General features: G+C 39.1%; 1 protein-coding gene across 1 annotated transcript; it reads right to left on the bottom strand.

Moving 5' to 3' along the window:
• Positions 1-357: 357 nt before the first annotated feature.
• On the bottom strand, positions 358-21874 carry CLTRN (collectrin, amino acid transport regulator). The gene is made up of 6 exons (XM_048965132.1): positions 21722-21874; positions 21280-21338; positions 17099-17184; positions 10437-10553; positions 7403-7597; positions 358-3246 (listed from the first exon to the last, which is right to left on the bottom strand). The coding sequence occupies exons 1-6, from the start codon at positions 21786-21788 to the stop codon at positions 3090-3092; spliced, it is 681 nt and encodes a 226-aa protein (XP_048821089.1). The 5' UTR covers positions 21789-21874; the 3' UTR covers positions 358-3089.
• Between the last annotated feature and the right edge of the window lie 4682 nt (positions 21875-26556).

Raw genomic sequence — 26556 nt, 5'->3', positions numbered from 1 at the left:
CTAACGCAGACATCGATACCCTCTCACAAGTAAGCAGAACAGAACTGCAGCATCCTTCCTGAAATGTTGACTCATGGGGAATGTGGAGCTGGTGATAAATGTTGCAGGTCTTCAAACAGAACTTCTCTGTTTTTGCTGTTCTGTTTAATTGAATTTTCTTCTTTCCTCTCTCTTTTCTCAAAAGCAGCTCCTGAAAATAAAACAGTTCTGTCTTGAGCACACCATGTTCTTTTGCTGAAATTCATTGGCTCAGCACAAATACAACTGACTCATTGTAATAGGAAGTATTTTACTGCATATTCTGTCTCTTGTTTCTTACTTTCTTGTTATTATCACATCTTTTGATAGCAGGTGGTTTAAAAAAAGCAGAAATTACAAATGGTGAAAGTTACATAAAACATCTGGCCAGGTCCTCAGCAGATATAAATTGTTTTCATAACATTTGCAGGTGCTGGAGAACAGGCTTTACCAAATCAAAGCACTCTTTGTTTTCTAATAGGTTTCTGCTACCCAGAGAGACTGGAAAAGAGATTTATTTCCTCTGTAGCAGCATGCCCTTGATTAACCTCATTTGCAGCAGCTATTTCAATTAAAGAGCTAACACCAACACTGACTTCTAAGCGCTGCTAAGTGTGATACCTGTCTGCTCATGTATCATTTACTTCTCTCAAGCCATTTTCTGTCAGTGCAGAGACAGGCAAGATGTATGCTGTGGGTGAGTCCCATATCATCATTAGCGGAAAATTACACCAAACTGCTGTAAAGTAATTACACTGCTGAGAGGTGAGCCGGGAGGAAGCCAGTGATTAAATACGTGCCACTAGTGCTAAGCCCACACCACACAGTGTTTTGCTCAGAGGCTTTCAATCTATTTTCCAATTGCTGACTACTGCCACAGGCTGAATCAGACCTTCACTCAGGCCATGGCAGTATGCTCAGGTATGCTCAGTCCTTTGTCATACTATATGAATTTTATTCTGGTCTCATACAACAGAATACAGAACAATGGTAGTTTTTATACAGTAGCTTGGGGTTGCTCTTGCACCACTAAGCTCTTTGTACTGAAATCTTTCACAGGCTATCGCAGAGGTGCTGCTGCTACAGCAATCTATTGTGGTCATACTGCAGTGTAGCTATTTGTCATATAAAGAATGTGAAGAGTGCAAAGGTTTGGAAATGATGCGATCGGAATTACCAACATAAAACTCTGACTGAGTGAAAGACCTGGGAGCAAGGACTGTGGAAGCAATAATAAGACTGTACTCTGTATCTTTCCCCCAAATGATCTTAAACAACAGCAAGCTTAACCTTTGATGTGCCTGTGAGAAATATGTATCTTTGTTGTTGAACGCTATCTGAAGCAATGAGATGCTATCATCAGTAACTGAGAAGCGAGCAGTGCACCCTCCAAAACATGGAGAAGTCACATTCCTTGTCCAGAGAGGCCCATCAGTAGGACACAGAAGGAGACCAAGTGAGGCAAATGGTTGGTGGGACCACAGTTTTATTTCATATTTTGCCCTCCTCCCCCCACCCTCACCCAGCTCTGCACTCCGCTTGCTCAGTCTCCCTGTTTCACCCTGCTGTTTCACCATTCCCCTCCCCATTCTGCTTACCCCATTCCCAAGAGCCAGAGTCAAGCCAAATGGATAGCCAAAGATGCCTGATACAGTCAAAATGCTAAAGAATTCATACCTGAGGGCATGAGAAGCTTCCTTAATTTTCAGGACACTGGAAGGTCCTTTACAAAGAGCTTTTATCCTGATTTAACCTGTTCCTATGGGTGAAATAAGCAAATGAGTTTTCTAACATTGTCTCCAAACATGACACTAAAAATGTGATAGCTAATGGTCAGAACCTACCTCCAGTGGTGTGGGCAGCCATTTGGTGACCAACAGGTCCCCTACTTTACTTCAATGTATTTATATCCTCTGTCTGCAATTACCCACATACGAAACTCTCCTTTACTCAGGCCCAATTCTTCTCAAATCAGCAAGAAATACATCACTGGTTTAAATAGGAAGAGGAGTAGGGCACAGACAGCTTAGTCTGTATATATGGCTGATGACAGAGTAATCCAGCAATAAAATTTAGCGCCTGGTATTGTTTGATACTCTCAGCCTCCAGCCACATACCTAGGAATCCTAGGTATGAATGCTCTCTGCCCACTTACCTCAGCTAGGCATGATGTATGAAAAACAGCAGCTGGTGTTTCAAGGGCTGAATCAGCTATCCAGCTGCCACGTGAAGATTTCAGTTGACCCTGGGCTCACTATATAGTTTGGAAATCTGCTTTAGTTTTATTATTAAGAAATGTAAGGAAAACTTTTCAAACAATTGCAGTATGCTCTTAGAAAGTCAATGAGAGCTGGGCCATTGGCAATAGGAGGCACCTGTGGAAAGTCTCCCTTTCCTTTTAATTTAAAAAAAAAAATTCAAAATCTTGCCACTTTTGGTTTCCGGGTCATGTAATTTATGACTTTTTAATGTGAAAAACACATTTTTGCTAGTCCTCAACACTGTAGATGGCCCAGCCATTTTTTAACCTGCTTTTACAGAGGCTATGAGAGCTTTTATCCCCCCAAATAAACTAAAAGCTTCATGCACAGATCACTATTTCATCCAAAAGCATACAGTGTATCAGCAAACAGAAGTCAGCTTACAGAGAAAACTTTTGTATATGGCTTAAAAGAAAGCCCAGACAGAATTGACAATGATAGATGATCTCCCCTGTGACAGTCAAGAATAGTGCAGTTTCATGTTTATATCAAGGAAAAAACAACAATAGACATTTAAATAATCATTTAAAATTAAATGCCTGACACAAGGCAGGTTTCAGCTCTGTTCTGTCACACATCTTTCTGAAATCTTAAATGGCTATAATGTGAGGTCTTCTCATTTGCTTTGCTCACAAACAAAAGCATTGTAATGGAAGCTCCAGTGTATGTGTTATCAGTAAAAGGTTCTCTCAAGGGAAATTAAGTGAAAGGACATTTTTCTTGTCTTCATGTTTGACATTCAGGAGTAGAGACGAGATAAGGTAGGCACAGGAGTCTTTCAAAAGAACACCAGATAGCAATGGCAGCATTTCATAAGGACGTGAACCGTTCATCATCTGCTGCAAAGACTCCATTAACGTGGCCTGCTTTTAAATCCAGTGTTTCGCAAGGAATCCCATTTTCAATTGTTATTGTCACTTCGCCTTTCTCTTCTAAATTTTCTCTCTCTGTTGACTCTTTATTCTTTCTAAAAACAAGGAAGAGAAAATTGTTTTATTCTATTGACCTGCAGCACTCCACCAAGATTTCACAGACAGAAAACTGCACACTTAGACAGAAGCTCACTGTAGGTTATGTACTGAAAGGCATAATCTGTCACAGAGGCTTCCCAGCATTATTTGCTCTTATATTGACTTTAGCTGCATTAGCTCACGACCACCTACAAGTGCAAAAGCAGGCAGCCACACTCAAAGCCTCTTTGCTGTTGTAAACACACCAGAAAAGGTGGGAGGCTTTTCGTTCCTGGGGCAGGAAACTCGGGTTTAAGTGGTTTGAGATCAGGATTGGGAATCAGAAAACCTGGAGTGAAAATGTTGTAAACATGTTATACACATCTTTTGGCTCCTTGTTCTGTAAAATGACAGAAGGGTAAAGTTGGTGTAGGAGAAAAATGGAAAAAACCTCTTAATGTTTTTGCTTGAAGTCAGAAAGGACTGCCCTACAAATCTAGCCTGTTATGTATGTCAGAGATTTCAACCAACCTATTTGGATAAATTAAGATATACTTTTTAGAAACAGATCAGCTTTTGACTGAAGCCTCCAATGATGGAGACCCAGGCACACTCAGACTCCCTGATGATCCTCTCCGGAAGTCAGGAACTTTAGCACTGTAAATCTGCACTTCTAGTTCTAACTTCATTAACAGCCAATTTCCAACTCAGTATCTTATTATACTTCTGTTTTCTAGATTAAACGATTGCATAGCTTTCATGTTTATGTGCCACAGTTCTCACAGCAACCATATTAAAATAATAAATAAAATCACATAAAATGAAAACCACAAGAAGGCATCATACAGAAATATCAGTCAACATGTCACAGCGTTCCTTTAATTCCAGATTTATTCTAACCTTGAGATCTACTAGTTCATAGTGGAAAAATGTTCTGTACTTTACAACCTGCAGCATCAGCGGTTTCAGAGGATAAGAAACTCAAAGGTCAGCTCTACTGCTTCTTCCCATCCCGCAACATATACTGTAACAATCTGACTCAGGACAATCATAACAACCTGACTCAGTATAATTGTTAATAACGGTGATATTAAGAATAATAAAATTTTATTGGCCTTTGGGAAATTCTTGGCATTACAAGCCTGCTAAAAATAAACTGTGGGAGTAGTGGCAATCTTTGGCTGCCCCTTCTGCTCCTGCAGTGATGAAAGGAGGGTTCTTTAACAGAAAAAAGTGTGGGCAGAAAAACACAGAGACAGTACTAAGGTGCAGATTCAAAAGAAAAGAGAGGAGTAGAAGATGTGTGGAACTTGTTGCTGTAGTAATTCAGAGAAGCTAAGAATTGCTGAGTTCAAAGGGAGACTCAACAAGTCAAGGGAAGTGAAAACATTATGGGTTATTCAAGGCATATATATCAAATCCAGCTCAGGAGGGCCTTCAACTGCAAAATAGATGCTTGGAGATTAATAGAGGGAAGCCCGGCTGAATATGGGAAGTAGGGGAAAAGGGTATGCCTCACTTTAACTCAGCATAGCCACTAAAGGAAATAGGAAGGGAAGGGAAGGGAAGGGAAGGGAAGGGAAGGGAAGGGAAGGGAAGGGAAGGGAAGGGAAGGGAAGGGAAGGGAAGGGAAGGGAAGGGAAGGGAAGGGAAGGGAAGGGAAGGGAAGGGAAGGGAAGGGAAGGGATCAGTTGGAAGGGCCCTGCAAAGATTGCTCCATTCAACTGCCTGACTACTTTGGGACTGACCCAAAAAACAGTCCTGCCCTGCCTATGTGCCAAATATATTAGTAGAGAAGGAGGTGTCATATCGCTGTTGTTAAAGGAGAACAAACATGAGATTGGGAGACAGTGTATCTGATCTCACTGTAAAGTCAATAGCTATAATCACATGGAGCTCTGCGAATGACTTCAGGCTGCAAGCAGCTGGGGCCTGGATTTTCACATGTTGGCAGTGATGCACAGTGAAAACCTAATTAAGAAAATCTTCCAGTTCAAGAAATGACACACAAGTCTAACTCATTACTGACACTCTATTAGAAGTCTATCACGTGCTTTCTTGCTACCTGAGTATGAGCAGTCTGCAGCACATCCTTTGGTGCTTATTTCAACTGAGGTATTTAACTGGTATTTTAAAGACTAGTAAAGACAAAATGCCAGATTTATGACAAATCAACACCGTCCTCCAGATCATATTTCCAATACAGCTTATTAGGCAACATAGCTGGCAATGAGGAAAACTCATTACCAATGTGCTGAAGACTTTTCACATCTTACCACATGCTTTGGTACCTGAAGAAGAGATAAGCAGTTTTGAAATTCTCTCTTCTTTCAAAAAGCCAAATAGTCCAGACTATCTCTTTTACCTTCCCAGTCTTTCTGTGAGCAGAAGAACAAATACGTACTTGTTTTATCCTTTCTCTCTCTCAGCTCTGCCTGCAGATGCCATTGATTTGAAAGGAGTGTTAGAAATCAACCGTGGATGACTCTACCCTGAGCAAAGACTATGCATACAGACAGAATAGGGAAACAGAGAGGGGAGCAAAAGGAGTGTAACAGACTGTTCAAAACTCAGTTGAGCTAGTTTGAAAACAGAAAGGGAAAATACTGTCTTTTAGCCTGGTATAAAGCATAAAGGATTATTTTAGCTAGAAAAACAATCGTGGATATTTAACATAATTTATTTATATTACATTCATGTGAAATGTTCAAAGACCCTCTTTGAGCTAGATGCTGCACAGAGTCACACAGTCGTGACACTACACAGGCATGCAGAGGGCAGGTATGGGCTCCAGGAAGAAACATTATTCTCCAGTTTCATAGACAAGATTGCCTAGATTCAGGGGATGAAATAACTCAGCCCATATCACATCAAAGACTGTAGTAGGACTCAAGTACCTGTCCAATCTCTCTGCAACAGCAAAGGGGGTACACAAATGGAGCTCTTCCACATGCAAGTATAACTGAAAGGACTCAGACTATATATCTCTCTCTGAGCGCCAGTTATCCCTCACAGTAAGTGCTGTTCTTCTGAGATCTTTTTTGGGATGATAACCAGGCAGAAAGGAAAAACCTCAGCAACGTTTTTCACTTATAATTCCATTGCCCTGATATATCTGGGGATACAGTTCACAATACATTCAATAATTATAGTACTATCTAGTTGTTTAAAAAAGAAAAACAAAAAGCACCTTCTTTTTTCCAATTTCTCTTCAGTTTCTGAAGTCACAATGTTGCATTTAATCTAATCTTCATGGTAGCTGAAGACTATTGTACTATGACTATGGTAGATTCCTATTCACTCTGTAGAGAAGTAGCTCAACTACTACTCACTCCCAAGGCAGGATCTCACCTTAAGTGAGAAATTTCCATTTCTTATTTCCAGATCCAAGTCAACAGAGATGAAGGAATAAAAATATCACCTATTAACCTCTGGCCTGCTCCAACCTGCTCACAACAGGTTGGACTCGCATTCACAAAAGGAATGAATGGCCTTCTCTGTTTGCCAGTGTTGTCACAAGGCAGACACTGAGCAGAAACAAATGAGTATCTCTTTCATACCCTATGGCCAAACAGCAAACACCTAGGCTAACAGTGACATTTGGTAACACACGATGAAGCTTCCTTAGGCTCATCAGTGTGACAATCAGGATGCGAGTGGTAGCTGAAATGATGCTCCATTTCACTGGGTAGGCCTTCTTCAGCCATACCTTAATCATTATTGTATCTTCTACTTAGGCTTCTCAAACTATAGCAGCATCATTTTAGCCATGCCAGGTTTTGACACTACAGCCTTGGAAAGGGAGCAGTCACTGACAGCATGCTCTCCCTTGGTAGCTATTTGGCTAGTCTGTGAGAGGAGATTAACCTACAGCAGGTAAACACTGAGAAACATGACAGCAAAAGCCTTTGAAAAGCTGTTGTCTCTACTTAGATAGCTGCTAGGATCAAGCTTTTATCCTCCTTGTTTTCTCAGTATACTTCAGCATTACTTAGGCATCTAGTTCACAGCTAATAAAACTTAAACCTTACCCTCAGCAAAGAGCAAAAGTTCTCTTTAACTATGGGTGGAGCAAGGATACATCAGGGATAAATCTGAAGTAGATTTGAAAGGCAAAACCACCCACCCTGACTTAACCTGCAGTTAAACCAGAAGAAAAGCTAAGCTGCTTACTTCTTGTGTTTCCGAATCCCTGAAACAATGAGGAAAACAATTCCAGCCACAATGAGAGAAAGAACAACACCAAATACAATAAGCCAGACAGGTGTGGAGGGCTCAACAGGAGGTGATAAGGTTGTAGATATCTTCAGGAACTGCAATGTTTTGTCACTCAGTAGGAAGGCGCTGTTGATTCTGTCCCGGTTCATCCTTCATAGAAACACACACACAAAAAAAAACATCACAGCTCTTCAAAAAGATATTTTATAAATAAAAAAAGATAGGAAAAAAAAATTTCATGTATGTGCTGCAAGTCTGGTAGGGTTTTTAAAGATTTATTCTTTAATATTTAATTTAGTTGAACACGATGTTGGTAGATTGCACAGACCTTCACCGTTAGCATAGATCTTGTCAGCAATCCATAGATGAGTGTCTGATAGATGAGGTGCTGGAGAACACATGCTTACAGAGTGTTGAACATCAGACTGGCATGTGTATTTATCTGAAAAACTGGAAAACACTGATGAGATCTGAAGTAAACCAGTGGTTTCTGGTTTGGATTACATGCTGAAGACAATAACCTGTAATGGTGGCTGTGACATCTTGTTCATACAGCATTCCACAATTGCATGGCACTGGTAGATCCACCATGCAATGCTCAGAGGATTTTACCACTGCCATTTAATTTCTCAAACAGAACCATACTAACTGTTATGAGCACATATATCTGCTCTTGCTGCTGGAGATTTTCTTAGATCCGTGAGGCACTAATTATGCTTTAGTCCAGAAGAATCCATCCCCATTGCCAAAATGTCCTTCTTTATAGGATGTATCTAAATGGATTTCGCACATTTTTTTCCATTATGAGAAACTGTAAATTCGAGAAATACACTTTTCAAATGAGTAGCACAACTTCTACCCTTGAATGGGTATCTTCAGTATCTTCACTCACATTTGCTACTTTGGAGCATTTGCAGCAACTTTTAGGTCTGAATCTAAGCACCCTGGAAAGGCTTTAGCAATATATTTCATTAGTTTTTGCAAAATGCTTCAAAGTTTTGATAAAATAAATTACATATATTGGTCTTAATAGATTTTGGTTGCAGTTATAAAATTCACCCTCTTTCTTGTATACAATTCAATTGATTTACTACAGAGCAAGTATTTCCTAAGAAATATTCCTGTAAGATATAGGGGATATTTTTTACAAAAGTAAAAAACATAGGGGATATATTTTACAAAAGTAAAATCCTTGCAAATTCCTTTCTTGGAAATCATAATGTTGACTATCTTTTAAGCAGGAAGTTCTTACCCTTAGTGGAAAGCTAGCAATCCTGGAGAGGGCTGAAAGCTCTGGCATATTATAAGACTCATTATAAGGTAAGCTACCTGTGATTAAGAGAGATTTTCATCCTTATAAATATAAATGATTCATTGTGAGCAGCTGAAGTAAGCATTATTAACCCTCATCTAATGGCTGTAGTTACAGAATTATGCGCTGAAACACATTCAGGTAACTACAGGTGCAGATGTGTTTGTGTATTCATAAATGTCTCGTGTATATTTATGCAAGATCTTGGGACTCATACAGAGCTCTGAAAAGGTTGCTTTCTTTGTTCTTTGTTTCTGAAAGAAACTCGTAAAACAAAATCCTGGTCTGTGAGTAGCATTCTTACATGATACCCACGTAGTATAAAGAATTAGAATAATGGTTTGGTATGGAAGCCTGCAATCAGGAGCACTAGAATAAAAACGTAGCTTTATAGACTATTTTATTTCTTCTTTCTAAGTTAGGATTTTTTTTTTTTTTAATAGCATATTCTTCTTTATGGGATGAAAGACAACAGTTAAAAAAACAAACATGCTATAATAGCATCCAATTTCTCCAGCAAACAGGGCACATAAAAGACTTAAATAAATCAGCTTCTGAATGATTCAAAGAATAACACAAATGCAAAAAAAAACAAAAACCTGCATTCCAACACTGTTAGAGAGCTTCAGTGAATAAATAATCTGCTTCCTCCACTAATGCTATGAAGCTATTGTTTGGTGTCTCTGTAGGAAACAGTTTTTAATCTACTCATAAGCTTAAAAGTTAATCTTTCCAATAGAACGCATAGTCATTCATCAGGAATTAGGCATTACACCTCTATGGAGGTAACATGAATTTTCGAGACAAAGTACAGAATGTCTTAAAACAAAGAGGTCTGTTTTCTACTTGGTGCTCAAGAAAGATACGTGAGTTATGCTGCTTGTGGGAGTCATCCCCATAAACCTCTTTTGTAGCTCTGACAGACCACTGGAGTCAGATTACTTCTTTTTCCCTCTCTGCACTCTTGCTTTTATTGGCTAGAGCATGCAATATTGAGTAGAAAGTGAACTGATTTGTATCACATGGTATTTTGCACAAGTAATGCTCAGCTACTATAGCGACTGGCATTCCAGAAAGTGCTGCAAAAAGTATGACAGCAATGTGAGTATAAGACTATTTAAGCCAAGCTGGGACACAGCCAGTTCTTTTCATGAATAGTTCACGTGCCCTTCTCATGGAAACATTTATTTCTACGTTAAATCTGAAAACTTGCATTTGACAAGCACTAAAGTGAGTCTATGATCACTAACCTTGGTATAGAAGTTCACATGGCATGCGGTGAACATGAAATAACATCGATCTAATCCCCAAAAGCTGGAATTCTGTCATCTAGGGAAGAAGGCTCTCTCACTGGGAAGTGTAGCAACTGGATGACAGCAGTGTTTCTGCTATGCACATGACAAAAAACTTACAGCCCCAGCTCCAGGAAATGGCTAGTCTTCACCTAAAGCTCCAGTGTTAAGAGAGACTCCTTCTATAGTTAGAATGCCAAAGCTCACATACATTTCATTCCATGGAACTGTTACAAATCATGCTAGCCATGCATGCCTGAAAGAGCATGGTGTTTTAACTACTTAGATTAGATTGTCCCTACAGAGGCAGAGAGCTCATTTATGGCCAAAGAAAAATGGTCCTCAGTCAGCAAGGAAGGAGAAACTGCAGGATTAGCAACTGTACCTGATGGCTGCCTCTACCTCACTTCCCGGAACAGTTGTCGTGTTTTTGGAGGAATCTGTGACCACAAACCAAAATGACACCCGATCCGTCACATTGCAAAGCAGCACGTTGGAAATTCTGCAGATGGTTGAAACAGAAATTATTGAAATATTCAGTAGCTTTCTAAAGAGGGAAAAAAGGTAACCATTCATGCTCAAGAAAGAAACATCATCCACAGCATTTCTCATTTCTCAGTACGACTGAAAAAATTTAAGCTTATTGAGACCAAATGTGGGTCTTCAAATGATTTCTGAATATACTACAAACTTGCTTGGTCTTGGACATACATGTAGTGCAATTAAAAATAAAAATAAAAAAAAAGTATCTTAATCATCTGGGCTGTGAAAAGGCCATATTTGTCCACTGGGCAAATGCATTAGTAAAATAAGATTTTTTTTTTTGCAACTAAGGAGCTAGACATTGTTGACGTCCCATACAATTTTCAAGTGAGTGCAGTCCTCCTATAGGGAACACTTTCATAGAGAAGGAGAGGAAACCAGCCGGGAGGGAAGAACAAAGAAACTGACATTATTCTCTTTGACATCCTTCTGCACTGTCAGGCACAGAGTGGAGTCAACAGGCTAAATATAAACATCATACTGGCACTGGCCTGTGCCCTCTGGTTTGTGCTACGACATATTTATCTCAAATGTTTCAAAAGAAGATTACTCGGTTTTATGTGAAGTTGACAGCAAAAGGCCACCGGCATGAAGCTTCTCTTGGCATACTATATAAAAAGAGAGCAGAATATCTTTAAGGTGTGTTTCTTTGTAATCTTTTAAACTTGTAATCTACCACTAATAGTAGGGAAAGATGGAAATATAATTAGGAATATCTCACAGAATGACATCATCGTAAGTATTTAGACCAAATAATTGAATACTAGTGCAGGTGTAATGTAAGTAAATAGTGACTAAGTATAGATGGTGCCCTTATGTTCTTCTTTCTATTCAAATTTTACTCACACAACAAACAAACCAGCCAAACACATGTGATATACAGCAGCTGCTATAAAGACACTGTTTACTACAGCATGGCAAGGAATATAATTTGCATCATAGTAAGATATCCAAAGTGTTATCAATTGAAAGACAGAGAGCTAAAGCAATAAGAATGGAAAAAAAAATAAGAACTAATTCCATATCATTAACAAATAACCCAAAGACTTTGGCTCAGGATCCAGATTTACTGGCTATATGCAAGCAGTGAGCAGATATTCTAATATCCCATGACTCAGGATGAAGACCATTTTTGTTTCCACAGGGCAGCCCAAACTTTGTTCACCTTTGCCCACCATCTTCCTGGCCACAAGCACAATAAAGTTGCCCTGTCTTGTATCTTCCAATTAACTACAGGGATGTTTGTAATGCCCATTACCATCTGTGGTTTCGAGGTTTGTCCATCACCAAAATGCAAGTTTTAACATTTCTGCTCCAGTTTCTGAACCTTCCCAGGGTGACAAATTCCCTACTGCTAGCAGTGACCTGCCGCAGAGCTCTGTTGTGTAGTGCCATCTGCTGGCTAATTACAAACTTAATTAAATGACTGCTAATAGGACTTCAATGATGGCCTGAAGAGCAGAAAGCACAAAGTAGGAAAGAATGTAAGACAGAAAATGATACCCATAAATGCATACTCTTCACTCAGAACAACAATAGCTGTTGGCAGGACAGGAATTGGCTTGTTCACAGTAGTTCACTCTTGATATTTTGTTGAAATACTATACCTATTGTTTCAAGCTTTTTTGGGTGGTGGTTCAGGTACCAGTGTGTTTGGGAAGGAAAAACTTTCATTTACAGGAAAGGTATGCATTCCACAGAGACATGCAATAAAATGGAAAGAAGTGATTTTGCAGAGCTGAAATACCCACTTTTACCTCTCTGGAACATCAATTTTGCAAATACAGATAATTTTCCTGGATAAAAGAGGAAAGCCATCCTCTGGGATTTTAAAAGATGTTCACATCAGTTTTTTGGCAACAGCCAGAAGATAAAAGTAGATTTATTCCTCTCAAAATAAAAGCAAAGCACAAAATTTACAGGAGAGGGGGAAAAAAAAAATCTACTTTTAGCTGGTGGCTGACAAACTCTTGCTGACTTCACAGAATATCTAAAATTGTATCTGTGGAGGAAGTTTTCCATCAGGAGAATTTGTAACAGTAGGACCTAAATCTTCACACTGCCGCAGCTCTTAAAGCTGGAATTCCTGTGGTGCACTCAAAAACTGATCCAAGTAGAAAATAGCTGTGCGTATTCCTCTCTAAGTGTTCTCAAAAAGTGAGGAGTGAACAGAGCTCATTCTCTCAATAGAAGGATGCATTTCATGCATAAGGAGTGGCAGAACATGCTGTAATTCTCTACAGCCTCAGAGACTCGAAGGGACTCTTAAGAATGAGGTCATCCCTACAGCACCCAGGCTTTCAGTATGACATAGAGCAGGCAGTGATCACTGGGACAGTGTGTCTGTCTCTAGAAGGAGCAGAATTGGGCAGTAAGGCTCACACTAAGATATGGAAACTTTGCCTCCTTTATGCTCCCTGTTGTGCCTAAGATCTTGCCTGATCAGCATCTAAAACCCAGCTTCACTGCCACTTTTCATCAGCAGAATCTGAATGCTGTAAATCCTTCCAGGCTCCAAAAAGAATAACACCATTCACAAGAAGTTCAAAGAGGATTGCATAAACACCAAAATGGACTAGTTCAACAAGCACCAATGGGACCACTCCTTTTCAGCAGGTATGCTTTTTTTTTCCCATGTTATTTGAACATAGATTTGACTCAAAGCTTGTTGAAGCGTTAGAAAACTGTGCCTTTTCAGTGTTTAGGTTTGAAAAACTTGACTTTATCATGCACTTTGCAAATTAAGTGTATTTGTAAGTATTCATATGGACATCTGTTTACTTCCTTAGCTGACTTTCACCACAGTTGCTTTAGGATATTTGTAGTATCAAAATGACAGGATCCTGGTCCTAGTATTCCCAGCCCAAAATCAATCTCCTTTCTTATATGCAAGTGAGCACCAGTGAGGAGAGGGCAGGAAACCCTGAAGAATCCTCGGCTTGAAACAGCATAATTGATCCTTATGGACATTTAGAAGATTACTTAGGGATAAGTAGAGCTGCCAAAGACTGAAAGAGCACTGGGTACATATGGCAGCCATTAGCTGATGGAAAAGCGCTGGCCCTGAGGCCCTGGTGTATACCTCTGGCTCTCCAGAAAATGCCAAGCCTCTTCCCACCTAGTGCTGCACATCTGTTCTCTCAAATGTGCCTTTGTTTTCTTCCTTGTTAGGACCAGCAGCCATGAAGTCACGTTGACACAACAGCTTTATCTCTAGAAGTTTATTTTGTTGTTCTGAGTAGTCAGAATATTTTTAAAGTACCAAAAATACCTATCTTAAGAGGACAGATAATTCTGATGAACTTCTGGTCACTCCATAATGAAAACTGCAGCTTTCTTACATACAAACTGGGAGCAGATACACAAAAGCAAATCCTTTCATTTAAATGCAAGTGATCACATTCTTTCTACTTTAAAGATTAACGAGTCTCAGACCCAAAAGAGATGCATATTATTTCAAATGAGTCACAGATTAGAGAAAGAAGAGTTAACAACAGGCTGTAGACTATCATCTTTTAACAATGACAGATCAAAGGTTGGCTCAGGTAGTTCTTGAATGTATGTGGTGAGAGTGAATCAAAAGGTCATACAGAGAGCAAGAAATAAATCACAGATCACAGAATCACAGAATCACCCGGGTTGGAAGGGACCTCAAGGATCATGTAGTTCCAACCCCCCTGCCTAGCAGGGCCACCAACATACACATTCAGATCAGGTTGCCCAGGACCCCGTCCAACCTGGCCTTAAACACATCCAAGGACGGGGCATCCACAACCTCCCTGGGCAGCCCGTTCCAGGGCCTAACCACTCTCCTAGTAAAGAACTTCCCCCTAACATCTAACCTAAATCTTCCCTCCTTCAACTTGGATCCATTTCCCCTAGTCCTGCTGTTGTCAGCCCTTTTGAAGAGTTTACTCCCCTCCTGGGTGTAGGTTCCCTTCAGGTATTGATAGGCTGTATTTCTCAACTGCAAAATAAACTTTTATTTTATTTGCATTAATAATTACTGAGTAACTCAATGGATTGTGTCTTTTTCCTGTTTCACACAACCTTGACAATTCATCAAACCTTTCAAACATTAAACACAGTTCCATGATTTATTAAAGTTTAGTTTAGAAATTAACTTCAGAGAAACTGAGATACAGTGTGTATGATACTTTTACATCTCATGAAGAAAATCTGCTGGTATTTACCTATACAAGTGCCTGTAGCATAAACACACTTCACTAGATTAAAAACTCTACCTAACCAACAGCGTAACAGAAAAACTTCTTAGTGACCAAAGATATAAGATTTCACTTGGTCTAAAGCAAAGCAAGACTCTTTGGGATCAAGGTTGAGTAGAGTCTGGGGTTTACCTGCCTTGTAACTATGAGGGGTACTTGCATCTTCTCTAAGTTCCCACTCCTGCTTCTCTCTTCACCATTCTGCCAGCTCCTGCCACTGTTCATACCAGTTATGTGAGAGTGCTTCTCCAGTATGCTCTGCACGCTGCTATTCCCTCCTGGATGATGAGTGCCCCCCCACTGCCATTCCCACTGCAAAGGAGTTGGGGATGGACAACGCTCCTTTCTCTGTACCCAGATGCCTCTTGCCAGCCATAGTGCTAGGAAAGAGGAATGTTATTTCCAATAATGGAAACAAGCATGTTATTTGGGGTATACTGGGAGGTCAACAAGCTCTCAGTCACAGAAGGGAAACTCTGAGATCTCACAAGATCTGGGAGAGACCTATGGGTAGGAAAATCTTCAGACTGCTGCCTAATAAGTTTTAGAAGATACCAGAGCTGCATAGCAGTACATTGGCTGTCTACATATGACCCTAAAGGTATCTGAAAGTCCTAGAAAAGCTATCAGTTTTACCTGGAAAATTATACCTCATGAAGAAATCCTGTACTGTGTTAGAAGCAGCAGAAGATGCCCATACCTTTTTGCAAATATTGTACTGAGTTCTCCTTTGAAAAACTTAGTAGCAGGAAAGTGTTGACGCATGCAAGCCTACCTCCAAATCAGAGTAAGACTGCCATTATCGTAGTTGGAAAGGAAAATTTGTCTTGGGAGGAGTTAAAGGAGAACAAATGTTGTGACTTCCCAGAACACATAAATAAAACATTCATTAAAACTTTAATTCCTGTCATACTGGTTTGACTTTTCCCATTCCTACACCAAACGTTCTAAAATTAGTTGAGTCTGCAGACAGCTGCAGTACTTGAAGAGGGTAAAGTTCAGTGGCATGTGACATAGGATTTTGCCAGGTAAAAGCATCATGTCTTTGAAGGAGGAACAGAACAATAATTTTAGAAGGAGGACCAGGGACTAAAATGGATATACAGAAGCAAGCTTTTACGGATCAGAGACAGAAGAAAAACTCTCCTGAAAACCTGGAAAAAAACCTACAAAAAACAACCCTGCATAATAACCTGTAATTAGCTGGTATCTTGATCTCATTTTTGCAGGTGTGCAGTGGAAATATACTTGACTATTTGTGTTAATCTTGGCGTAATGGCTCCTTGCTCAAATGAGACACCTTCCAAGGAATACAAATAAAACAGCAAGGAACCAAACACTTCTGTGACATGGAGCAGGGAGAGCACCTTCTATTTAAGAGAAAATGCAGCAACCACAATAATCATCATATGAATGAAGATAACTAATGTCTTGGCAAATATGCAATATGCTTTATCTGATGCATTGATGGCCTGAAGCAGTTTTTTCAGAGAGTAAATTGAAAACCTTATCCTCATTAACGTACCAGAGCCATAAATCTTTCCTTTTAGATTGAAAAACAATGAAAAAATAATAAGCCTCTAGGAATACACTCATGAGGTTTCTTGTTTAAGAAAGGGAAGAACATACTGAAGAAACAGCGTGCTAAATGGTCTGCTGATCTGGCATCTAATTTCGTAAGTTGCAATGATCAGAAGCCTGAGAAGAATATTCAATGCCTTAGGGTAGGTTTAATCCCAAACCAATTAATGGCTGATCTATGTCTGAACTGCAACATATGAAACATTCTGATGATAGGTAACTCAGCCACTGTAATATTAGAGATGGATATACCTTAGCAGAACTCAGCACCAGCGCAGCTATCCACCTTTCAGCCCTCTGAGTCAGCTTATCCTCAGCACACTGCCTAAGCTGAACACCAAGTAAATGTGCACCAAAGCTGCTTATTCAAGGATCTGTACCGCATTGCTCAGCTTTGCTGATGGATCCCTGCTCCTCCTCTCAGCGTGGTTACCAGAAGGTAATTGTGTCTTACGGCCAGATTCTGATAAATTAGCACAACCCCACTGAGAGCAGTAGAGGGGAGACTGGTCCAAAGACTGAATGCTGCTTAAGATAGAAAGTGCAAAATTTAACATACAACTGAGTGCTGAAGAAATACGCTGGCATGTTTGGCTTTTAGAAGCTGTAAATAACGATTTCTACACCTCAGTACAGCAGAGGTGTACTGCTACATGCATCATTAATAGCTGTAACGCAAGTCAGAGTAGATGCTTACTGAGTTGTGTTCTTGCTGGAGTATCTTCTCATTGCAAAAGCCATCATTGCCTTGAAGAGGTACTCTTCATTTGCATCCCAGGCATACTGTAAAAGAAGATGGAAAATCATCAGTTTCAGCTCCAGTGCTGGCAGGACAGAGGGGGAAAAGAGTCACTGAACTTGAAATATCATACAGATCAAGAAAATTAATAAATTCACTGACTGTGCTATGAAAATAAATTCCTGCCTAGTACTTAGCGTGCAGAAGCAACTTTTTCTAATGTTTGTTGTAAAGTGCAATACAAAGTGAAAAGAACTTTTCCAAAAAAATGAATGAATTGAATGTTTCTGTACGCTGGCCAAACAGGAAATGTAAAGCTTCTTACATCAAAGACCAGGCTTTTTACCAGAATTCTCCCAACATAACTGCACCTATGGCTTTGCTTGTTTTGTGGATGAGCAGCATTGAAGAAGGTTTAAATCTACTCTCAAAGACCATTTAGTTCTGCCAGTAAACAAAAAAGATAACGTTGAAGGCAGGCTCTGGGAAATGGATGTCAGGACACAAGGAAAAAAAAAACAAAACAACCAACAAACAGATTATGGCCTCATTGCTGCATGCTGTTCTTAATTATAAGCATGAAGATAGAGTCAACTAATTACGACATCAAATTTGAGACGAAAGAAAGAAAAAAGCATCCTTTGTCCTTCAGTAACAAATAAAATACAGGCTCCCAAAACTCTTCTGTGTTGTCTTGCTGAAAAATCATGCTGCCCTCATTTCATGTTTCTGAGAAAGCTTCACTAGGTTCCCCTGTGCTTTCATTCCCATATGCAATTCTAATGACCAGCAAAAACTACACGCATTACATTCTTATAACAATAGCCATGACCATGACTCACTGATTGAATTTCTCCTTTTCAGCAGATTACAAAGATTAATAGTTTGTTGGAATGATATTAGTGGAGGTTCGATGCAGTTCAGTCAATCAGAACACAAATCTAATATTTAACTTTCAGCATTAAAAAAAATCTGCACTGTAATCATCCAAACCAGAAATCCAATAGTGTGGATACTTAACCCTGATAACAACCTGGGACTACTTTTTCATACTTTATAACACACTCAAAAAACAGGAGTAGAATAAGCAAACACAACTGAAAATGCCAAATCTTAATTCTGCTTTTTAATTTCTGATTTTGGATGTATGGAACTGCTGCAGTTTCTCTGCAGAAACAAGGAGGGATCCAACTTCCAGACACCATCACACATTTTGCTTTGAGGTTCTGCAGACTGGGAACCTGAATAGGGAAGGAGGCAGCCATTTAGAGGGCAAAAAGCCGATCATATTTATCATCATTAAACAGATGAAAACAGGTGAAATAGGTAGAGATATGACCAGACAGGTACCACAGAGCTGAGCGATAGACTACTTAACCAGCATTAAAATCCATAGGCAGTTCTGGGAATTGTGGGTCTGACTCACCACTCCTGCCTTGTGAAGGAAGAGAGGTAATTACAGTGTGATGTGTGCCAGTCTGGGAGCTTAAACTGAAAGCAAAAGAGGGACAGTTTGAATAAAAATATTTTAAAGCTTGTATTTTGATCCCATGTCACTAATGAAAACATGACAGTAATGTCAGCAATAGTGTTAAAAGACAAAGAGACAACGTAGTAGAGGAAGAAATATAGGTATAAGCCATAAAACTATTTACCATAATTTTAAATGCATCTGTATTTAAATAGATGGATGATGGACAACGATGAAGCACGCTCTCCTGCATGCTTACATGGACACAAATGCAATACAACACTCTCAAGTATATGTACTTGGTATGTTTATGTTTAGTGCACTACATGTATATCCGAGAAACACATCACACATCACACGTGCTCCCTATGGTTGTCTTTGGCCCTTCTGAATTAACTGTCTGCTGTTAATGCAACTGGTGATTAGCAGCCACTGTAGAAGCTGCTAGTAAATGTAATGCCATCGTCAGGGAGACACAGTCCCATAAATCATCATCCCTTTGTTTAAGTTTACTTCCAGTGCATAGCAAGCAATGTCTCTTCCATGTACTTCCGATACTACCAAGTAGCACGAAAACAGCTAGATGCTTACTGTATTTTAGCTGTTATTTCCAACATTAGTACACAAAAAATGGCACTCCCTGCCTAAAAGTACAGCCCACCTTGTGGACAAATGAAAAAATGGTGTCTGTCTGTGTTAGCATCACACAAAGAGCATGCTATGCATTAAACCACTTGGAAAACTATACTAACCTATTTTCTATGCTCCTGAACCAGGATTATCCTGCCAGTCCTACAGTGAAATGATCATGGTATCAGGGTCTTCTGCGGTTATCTAGATTGAAGTGACTTGTAAATGAATGAAACAGAATTAAACAGCAAAGCAACATACCAAGATATTCCAAGCTGATTCTCTCCTATTGTGATATATGAGAGATTTACCTACCCTATTATTTGCTAAAAATAAAAATAAGATCGAAGTTTACCAAATTCTTAAACTGAAATGAATTTCAGTTTCAGTTTTCAGTTTCAGTCATTTGCAAAGAAGACTGTGATGGCTCTGAAAAGGAAGTATTAGCTGTTAACAGAAGTTAATAAATTCTTCATTATCTGCGGATAACTTTGTATGGCACCATAACTCTTTCAGTGTTATAACTCTTTCAATGTTCTAAAACATTGTTTAAGTTTTAGATTGTCTCATTCTCAGGTCTTACATACATTTTGTTAAATGAAATAAACTACTATCTATCTACCAAAAACCAATAAAAGGCTCCACAGTTATTGCTTTTTTTTTCCCTTGTAATATAAAGTACCTTTAAGATTAATGATTTGTATCATACCCTTCTTGTGATGAAAAATAGAAAAATTATAAATGATCAAACAAATCTCCCGTCTTTTATTATAGTTGGAGAACTAAAAAAAGCACTAAAAAACAGCACTGTTGCAAACAACCATTTTTATTATTTCCTAAGGTTTTGAACCAAGATTTAAAAAAATATTAGTAGTTATTATAAGAAGCTTCATTAATGATTTTGACGTATTTTCAACCACAGGATTACACTATTTTAATAAATTTTTAAACAATGCAGGCTCGCACAGTTTTTTAATTAAAATCTCTCACCCACGAGGATTGACTTCAATATTAATTTCCATAGACAAGTACTTTAGTATGTATCTTGATTATTTCTTTTTAATTTATCTGGTTTATAAAGTTCCCAGTGGAATTAGTACCCTGCTAATGTTAGTTTGAATTATCTAATATTTCAAGGTCGTTTTTGAATGGCCTCTGTGGTCAGAGGGTGATTCTCATATTTCCAGTCTCTTCTAACACCTACTCTATGGCATCTTATTTTCCAGGACTACTAATAATCAAACACTAGACTTCCAGTGCAGGTTATTGTCCAAGATATTTCATATCTAATTTTATGCAAAGCACTGTAACACACTGGAGATTTGTGGCAAGAATTCAATACTGCAAATGAAATACCGTGTTCTTCTGTATCTCATAGCACTTTAGAACTGGAAGGACCATTTGGCCACCTAATTTCCCAAACTTCCCTGTATTACAGCCCCCTGTTATTCATCCCAGAAGTTCCACATTAAGTGAAAGGATTCTAATTAAGACAAAGCATTCAGTCCTCATGAGACTAACCTGTGCACCACAGGCAGAGAAGAAAGGGCACTATCTGAAACCTACATTAGCAGGAAATTGATCAGATATGCTTGAATGATCTCTACAGATCATGCTTGTCTGAGAGCCTGACATAAAATCCCATTTCATAAAGACCTAAAAATCTTTTCCAGCTTATCATCTCAGGCATGCTTGACTTTACAACTGGCTCTCTCAAGCAGGAGTGCTTTTCCCAAAATACAGACTTAGATTTACAGTGTCCCTCGTGCACAAAATGCAGCATCTCTACTGTTTTTCCAGCAGGGGAGAAAAAAAGGACTTTGACAGAAAATTATCTTCAAGAAAAGACAAGCTTTACACTTTAACAAAGAACGTCATCTTAAGGAGCACGCTGGTCAAATGTCACAACTTGAGAAGTTATTACAATTAATACTTCAGAACAAATTGCTTGTGCTGCCTTCAGAAAGTGTACAGTGTGCATTAGTTCTATTTTGACAGAAATTTAGTTAGGAACAATATGTGAAGATACTTTACTTACTGCATTATCTCCCAAAGCTGTTTTGATACTAAGCCGCACTTTGAAAGCATTCTGTGCATCTGACACAAAGAGAAAAAAGGTAAATGTATTGATATTCAGACGAGATGGGATTTTAAATCATTTACTTCTCTAATTATTTTACTAACCACGGCTTTAAAGTTGCCATAGCAGATTAACTGGTTAGGAGAACTAGAAGCTAATAGCATGAAACATGCAGCAGCCCTGCAGATTTTCAGTCAGGTTTACCCCTACCTCATTAGAACAGGTAAGAACAACATCTGCATTTCATTTGCACTCAGAAAAGAGAATGCTCGGAGTTTCTGTATTCAAACTGGAGGCAACCAGCTAGATTAAAAACATAAGAAGCTGACCGCTGTGCAGGAATACACTCAGAGCCAGATTTCCCTCAGGAGGGGTGGGAATCAGCAGCTCCAAAACTTACCTGGCTTGCAGAGCTCAGCAGAAGCGACAGAAACTACAGAGAAAGCAAGCAGCAAAACTCCAAACATCCTTTCAGTGTGGAAAAATTGAGGCTAAAAGAAGTAAGTCTCCGGTGCAAAGCACTCTTAAACTTTCTGTGACCCAGGATTAAAGCATCAGCAGCACAAGTAAGCGACCAAGCAAAAGGTTTAATAATTAACCTCCGTTATTTTAGATAAACAGGCACTAGAAACAAATGTCTTGTTTTCATTACTTCATTACTTACTACCTTTCTCTGTAGTTAAAAAAAAAACAAACAACAAAACAACAACAACAACAAAACAACCTGTAATAGGTTTTTCATTCTCCCTTTTTGGAATAATGCAAAGCATTACACAGTGATATGTTCCTGTTTTCCCCCCAGGCACACACACATAAACGTCTGAGCCACCCCACACCTGACCACCTTGCATCTCTGGTGGCTAGATAACCCACACTACCCACAGCACACATGGTTCAGTTGCTCCTGCACTGTAACCAACAAAATCAGCTTCTGAGGCATCACTTTGAGCTACATCAATTATAAATACAGAGAACTGCTTTCTTCCTGTTGGAGAATCATGACAGTAACAACTGGAATGCGAGAATACACAACAGAAGGACTACATAGGGAAGCGGGTATGCATAGTTCATAAAGACACATTCCAGTTTTGTTTACACAATATGCTGTGTATATGTACACTCACATACGTATGGCAATATATTAATGATGTATATTACATTTTCAATGAAATGTTTTCAAAGACAAAGAAGTACGTGCAGAGGAGAAAGAATTCAGCAACTGAAATAACTGAAACTCGCGAATACTTGAACAGCCTTTGCCATCTGGGCAGCAAGTCAGGATTATTTTATTCCACTCTGCTGCTGCCTGCCCTCCCTTGTAGCCATTCTGATTAAAGGCTAGTTCCTAAATTGAAGATTTCTTTAAAATTACTTTCAGTTGGCCTGTTAGCACAGAGAAGTGTGTCTCGAGACTGCAAACCCAAAGACCTTCACAAGAATGACTACCAGTGAGAACATTTTATGTAACTGTGGGACTGAATTTATGGAAAACAATAATCAGTATTTACTAGATAAGGTATTTGGACTTTCAGGTAATTGAGATTTTACTGTTTCACTAATTTAGTCTTATTTTTAGAAGTCACTGTTAAAGGAATTGATACCCCACTTTTAAAAGTCATTAAATCAAGCTGATTCCTGAATGGCTGTTTACTCACTCTAGACAACCAGCTCAGAGTACAAAACTATTGGATTTGTTATCTGCTTAGATGTGCAATCAATGTCTATGAAAACGAAAAAGTGACGTACTCATTTTTAATGATGGCTCAAATTAACATGCAACAAATGGAGACCACTAAAAAAACATACAGATGCAGGAAAGACTACCAGTTTTCTGTAGAATTTGTAAGCTAAAAAGACTGTGAGCATTATCTGCCTCATGCTAAATTCATTGCTTCAATAAAGAGTGTTTGAACTCCACTGTACCTCTGGGGGACATATTGCGGTGCATTGGAAAACGGGAGAAAAGCAAAGCACTGTTTTCCCACAAGCAAATGAAAATGATTGCAGTTGGGATGCGTCGTCACCTCTCTGGAAATCGGTCCTTATGAGCACATGAAGCCAGTGTCAAAGTACACAGTGGGCACAAAGCGCTCAGCAGGAACAGCCTTGGAGCGTACAGCTGGATTCCCTGGCCATGGCTGCTGATTTCCATCCAGGATGGTGGATTTCACTGATTTATCACACTGGCACATAGCAAGACTGATGATTTTTCTGGTGGCAAGGGGAGGTACCATGGGAAGGAGCAATGTGATAAACACCTCAGCTCAGAGCTCATACAGATGTGTTCTGCAATTGATATGGATGTGAGTAGCAACCTCGATGTGTGCCAAAGGCACCCAACTGGCTGCCCACTTTATTAATACTGTTATAAAAAGCACTGTCACTTTTCAGATCGAGAGTATATTAGCACAATATAGAAGATGTATATTTTGCCACTTTGTTTTCATTAACAAACCTACATGCATGTATAACTTTTGGCCAAACCTCTTTTCATCCATTTTGGCTGGAAATGTAGCAATATTTGACAATGCCTGAATTTGCCACTGGTTGATCAGTAAGACATCAATTTGCTTCAACAAAAGACAATCTACATGCTTACAGAGTATGTTTTCAATTCAAAATGTTGACGTTCTTGATTTTTAATAGCTTCTCTTTTAAAATAACTTTGTTTTTCCCAACTACTATTGAGCCACAGGTGACAGCCATGGAGAATCATAGAATCATTAGAGTTGGAAAAGGCCACTAAGACCATCTAGTCCAACCACCATGCCCACTAACCACATCCCTCAGTGCCACATCCACACAGATCTTGAACACCTCCAGGGACAGTGACTCCACCAAATCCCTGGGCAGCCTCATCCAATACCTCACTACACTTTCTGAGAAGAAATCTTTTCCTAATATCCAACCTCACCTGGCACAACTTAAAACCTATAGAATCCTATGCATAATCATCAATTTAAAAATATCATTGAATTACTGCAAAGAACTATTTCTCTTCTTGTACTCAACAAATTTGTATGCTGAGTGAAAATAGCAGTATATTTTTTTTCAGTGCTTCTGACCTCCAGAAGTTCATCTATAATCTGTATGTGTATACTTAACAACATACTGCAATTCGGATTCCTAAACAAATTAAGAAAGGACTGAGACTCAAAGACCATCTCATTTGGTAAAACAAAACCCTTCCATCCTCTCAGTCTTATTAGCAATGCAGTTTTCTTTCAATGTCTTCAAAATGGAAAAATCCCAGGAAAGTAAAATATTGATAGCCATCATATAAGTTAATTAACAGCTATGGCCAGACTTACCCTCAGTGTTCAAATTTGACAAATTAACAGTTTTGAACTCTGAGGAAGTTAATCTTTAGTCTTAAATAGTTGTGTTCAACTCTTATGAGGAAAGAGTCAATGTGTTACTGTCAGCATTAGTCACTCATGGAAATCTACCTAGAGAAATGTAGGTCCGGTTGTACAAGAACTTTGCAATTCCTTGAGTGCAATGCTTCTGAAGATTTCAGAAGCTGGTGAGATGCTCATCTACAAGTATGTCAGCAGCATCGAAAAGATCAGTGTTGGCTTTTTAGGGGCAGCCTAAGTCTTAAAATGGGAGTTTTTTGTTAACTTTGGGGGGAATTTGGTATGGTATGGGGCCCATAATCACTGTTACAATTGTAGTATTGGAAAAGTAGTTTACAGTATTTTACAGTGTTTACACAGTTTTTATCAGTGCTCACAGAAGTAGACAGTGTCTAGAAAACTTTCATCCCTTGAGAATGAAATGTAGCCATTAGCTAGCAGGCATGGGAAGTATTTGCTCTCTAGATTTTTCATACATTACCTTCAAGCAGGCACTTTGCAGTGAAAAGCACTGAGGATCACCCACAGTAGGCTAGCACTGGGAATAAGCAACTTCCAGTGCAGTGGGGAAGGATGGAAAGGCTGACAGATCTGGGAATGTTCAGCCTGGAGAAGACTGAAGGGGGACCTTATCAATGCTTATATATCTGAAGGGAATGTGGTATTCAATTTGAGGTGGTATGAGAAATGTTTCTCCACTGCATGAAGTATAATCAGTGTACTTCATATCTACCTTCTCACAATGGAGCATATATACACACAAAAATGATCAGAGATGGAACACCTCCCCTATAAGCCCAGGTTGAGAGAGCTGGGGCTGTGCAGCTTGAAGAAGAGAAGGCTCTGGGGAGACCTGAGAGCAGCCTTTCAGTGTCTAAGGGGGGACTAAGAAGGAAGGGGACAGACTCTTCAGAAGGATCTGTTGTGACAGAACAACGGGCAGTGGTTCCAAACTAAAAGAGGGGAGATTTAGATTGGGCATAAAAAAGTTTTTTACAATAAGGGTGGTGAGGTGCTGGCACAGGTTGCCCAGAGAGGTGGTGGAAGCCCCGTCCCTGCAGACACTCAAGGTCAGGCTGGATGGGGCTCTGAGCATTCTGATGGAGCTGTAGGTGTTCCTGTTCACTGCAGGGGAGTTGGACTAGATGGCCTTTTAATGTCTCTTCTAATTCAAAAGATTCTATTATCATATGGTGTAGGCACATTTTTCTTTGGGAAACATGGAAGAGTGAGTTCTGCGAACATTCTTTTTCACAAAAATAAACCATATGTGAAGAGTTGTCTGTTCTACAACCCCAGTATAAGGGCTAACAATTACTGGCCAGAAATCTATATTATTTTGGACACATAAATGGATCTAGCCAACCTGGAATGGTAGTATTTGTATCTTTCTGACAAAAAAAACTTTCACTGCACTGGGTCAATAAAGTTGCATGGAACTCTGCACCTGTTTTTGAATAGCAAGCAGTTGCTACATCTGTAAATTCAGGAGAATAAACAAAATGGACACAAAATGAAATTATTGGGATTACAGCTTTTTTCCAGAATCATTATGAAGGTCAGTTATGGATGATGCCTTTTGCCTTGCCTTATAAAGAGATTATCCTTTTCACTATTCAAACACAAAACCTTAAGACAACTATTTCCCCAAGTATACTGGGAAAATGCCATAATGAAATGTATGATACTACTGAAAGAAATGACTGAACTTCTCAATATTGAGTTAGAGACGGTTTAAAGAAAAGTTATCATACTTGCTCTACTAAAAGGATGAAGAAGAGTTGTAGTTGTAAGTCCTAAATAAAATATCATTTTTTAAAATAATTGTTTTCTCAAAACATTCATGGAGGTGTATGGTTCATCAGTTCTAAAATGC

This window comes from Lagopus muta, chromosome 1, assembly GCF_023343835.1.
Source record: "Lagopus muta isolate bLagMut1 chromosome 1, bLagMut1 primary, whole genome shotgun sequence".
In the NCBI taxonomy this organism is placed as follows: Eukaryota; Metazoa; Chordata; class Aves; order Galliformes; family Phasianidae; genus Lagopus; species Lagopus muta.
This window is presented reverse-complemented; position numbering and strand designations above follow the sequence as displayed.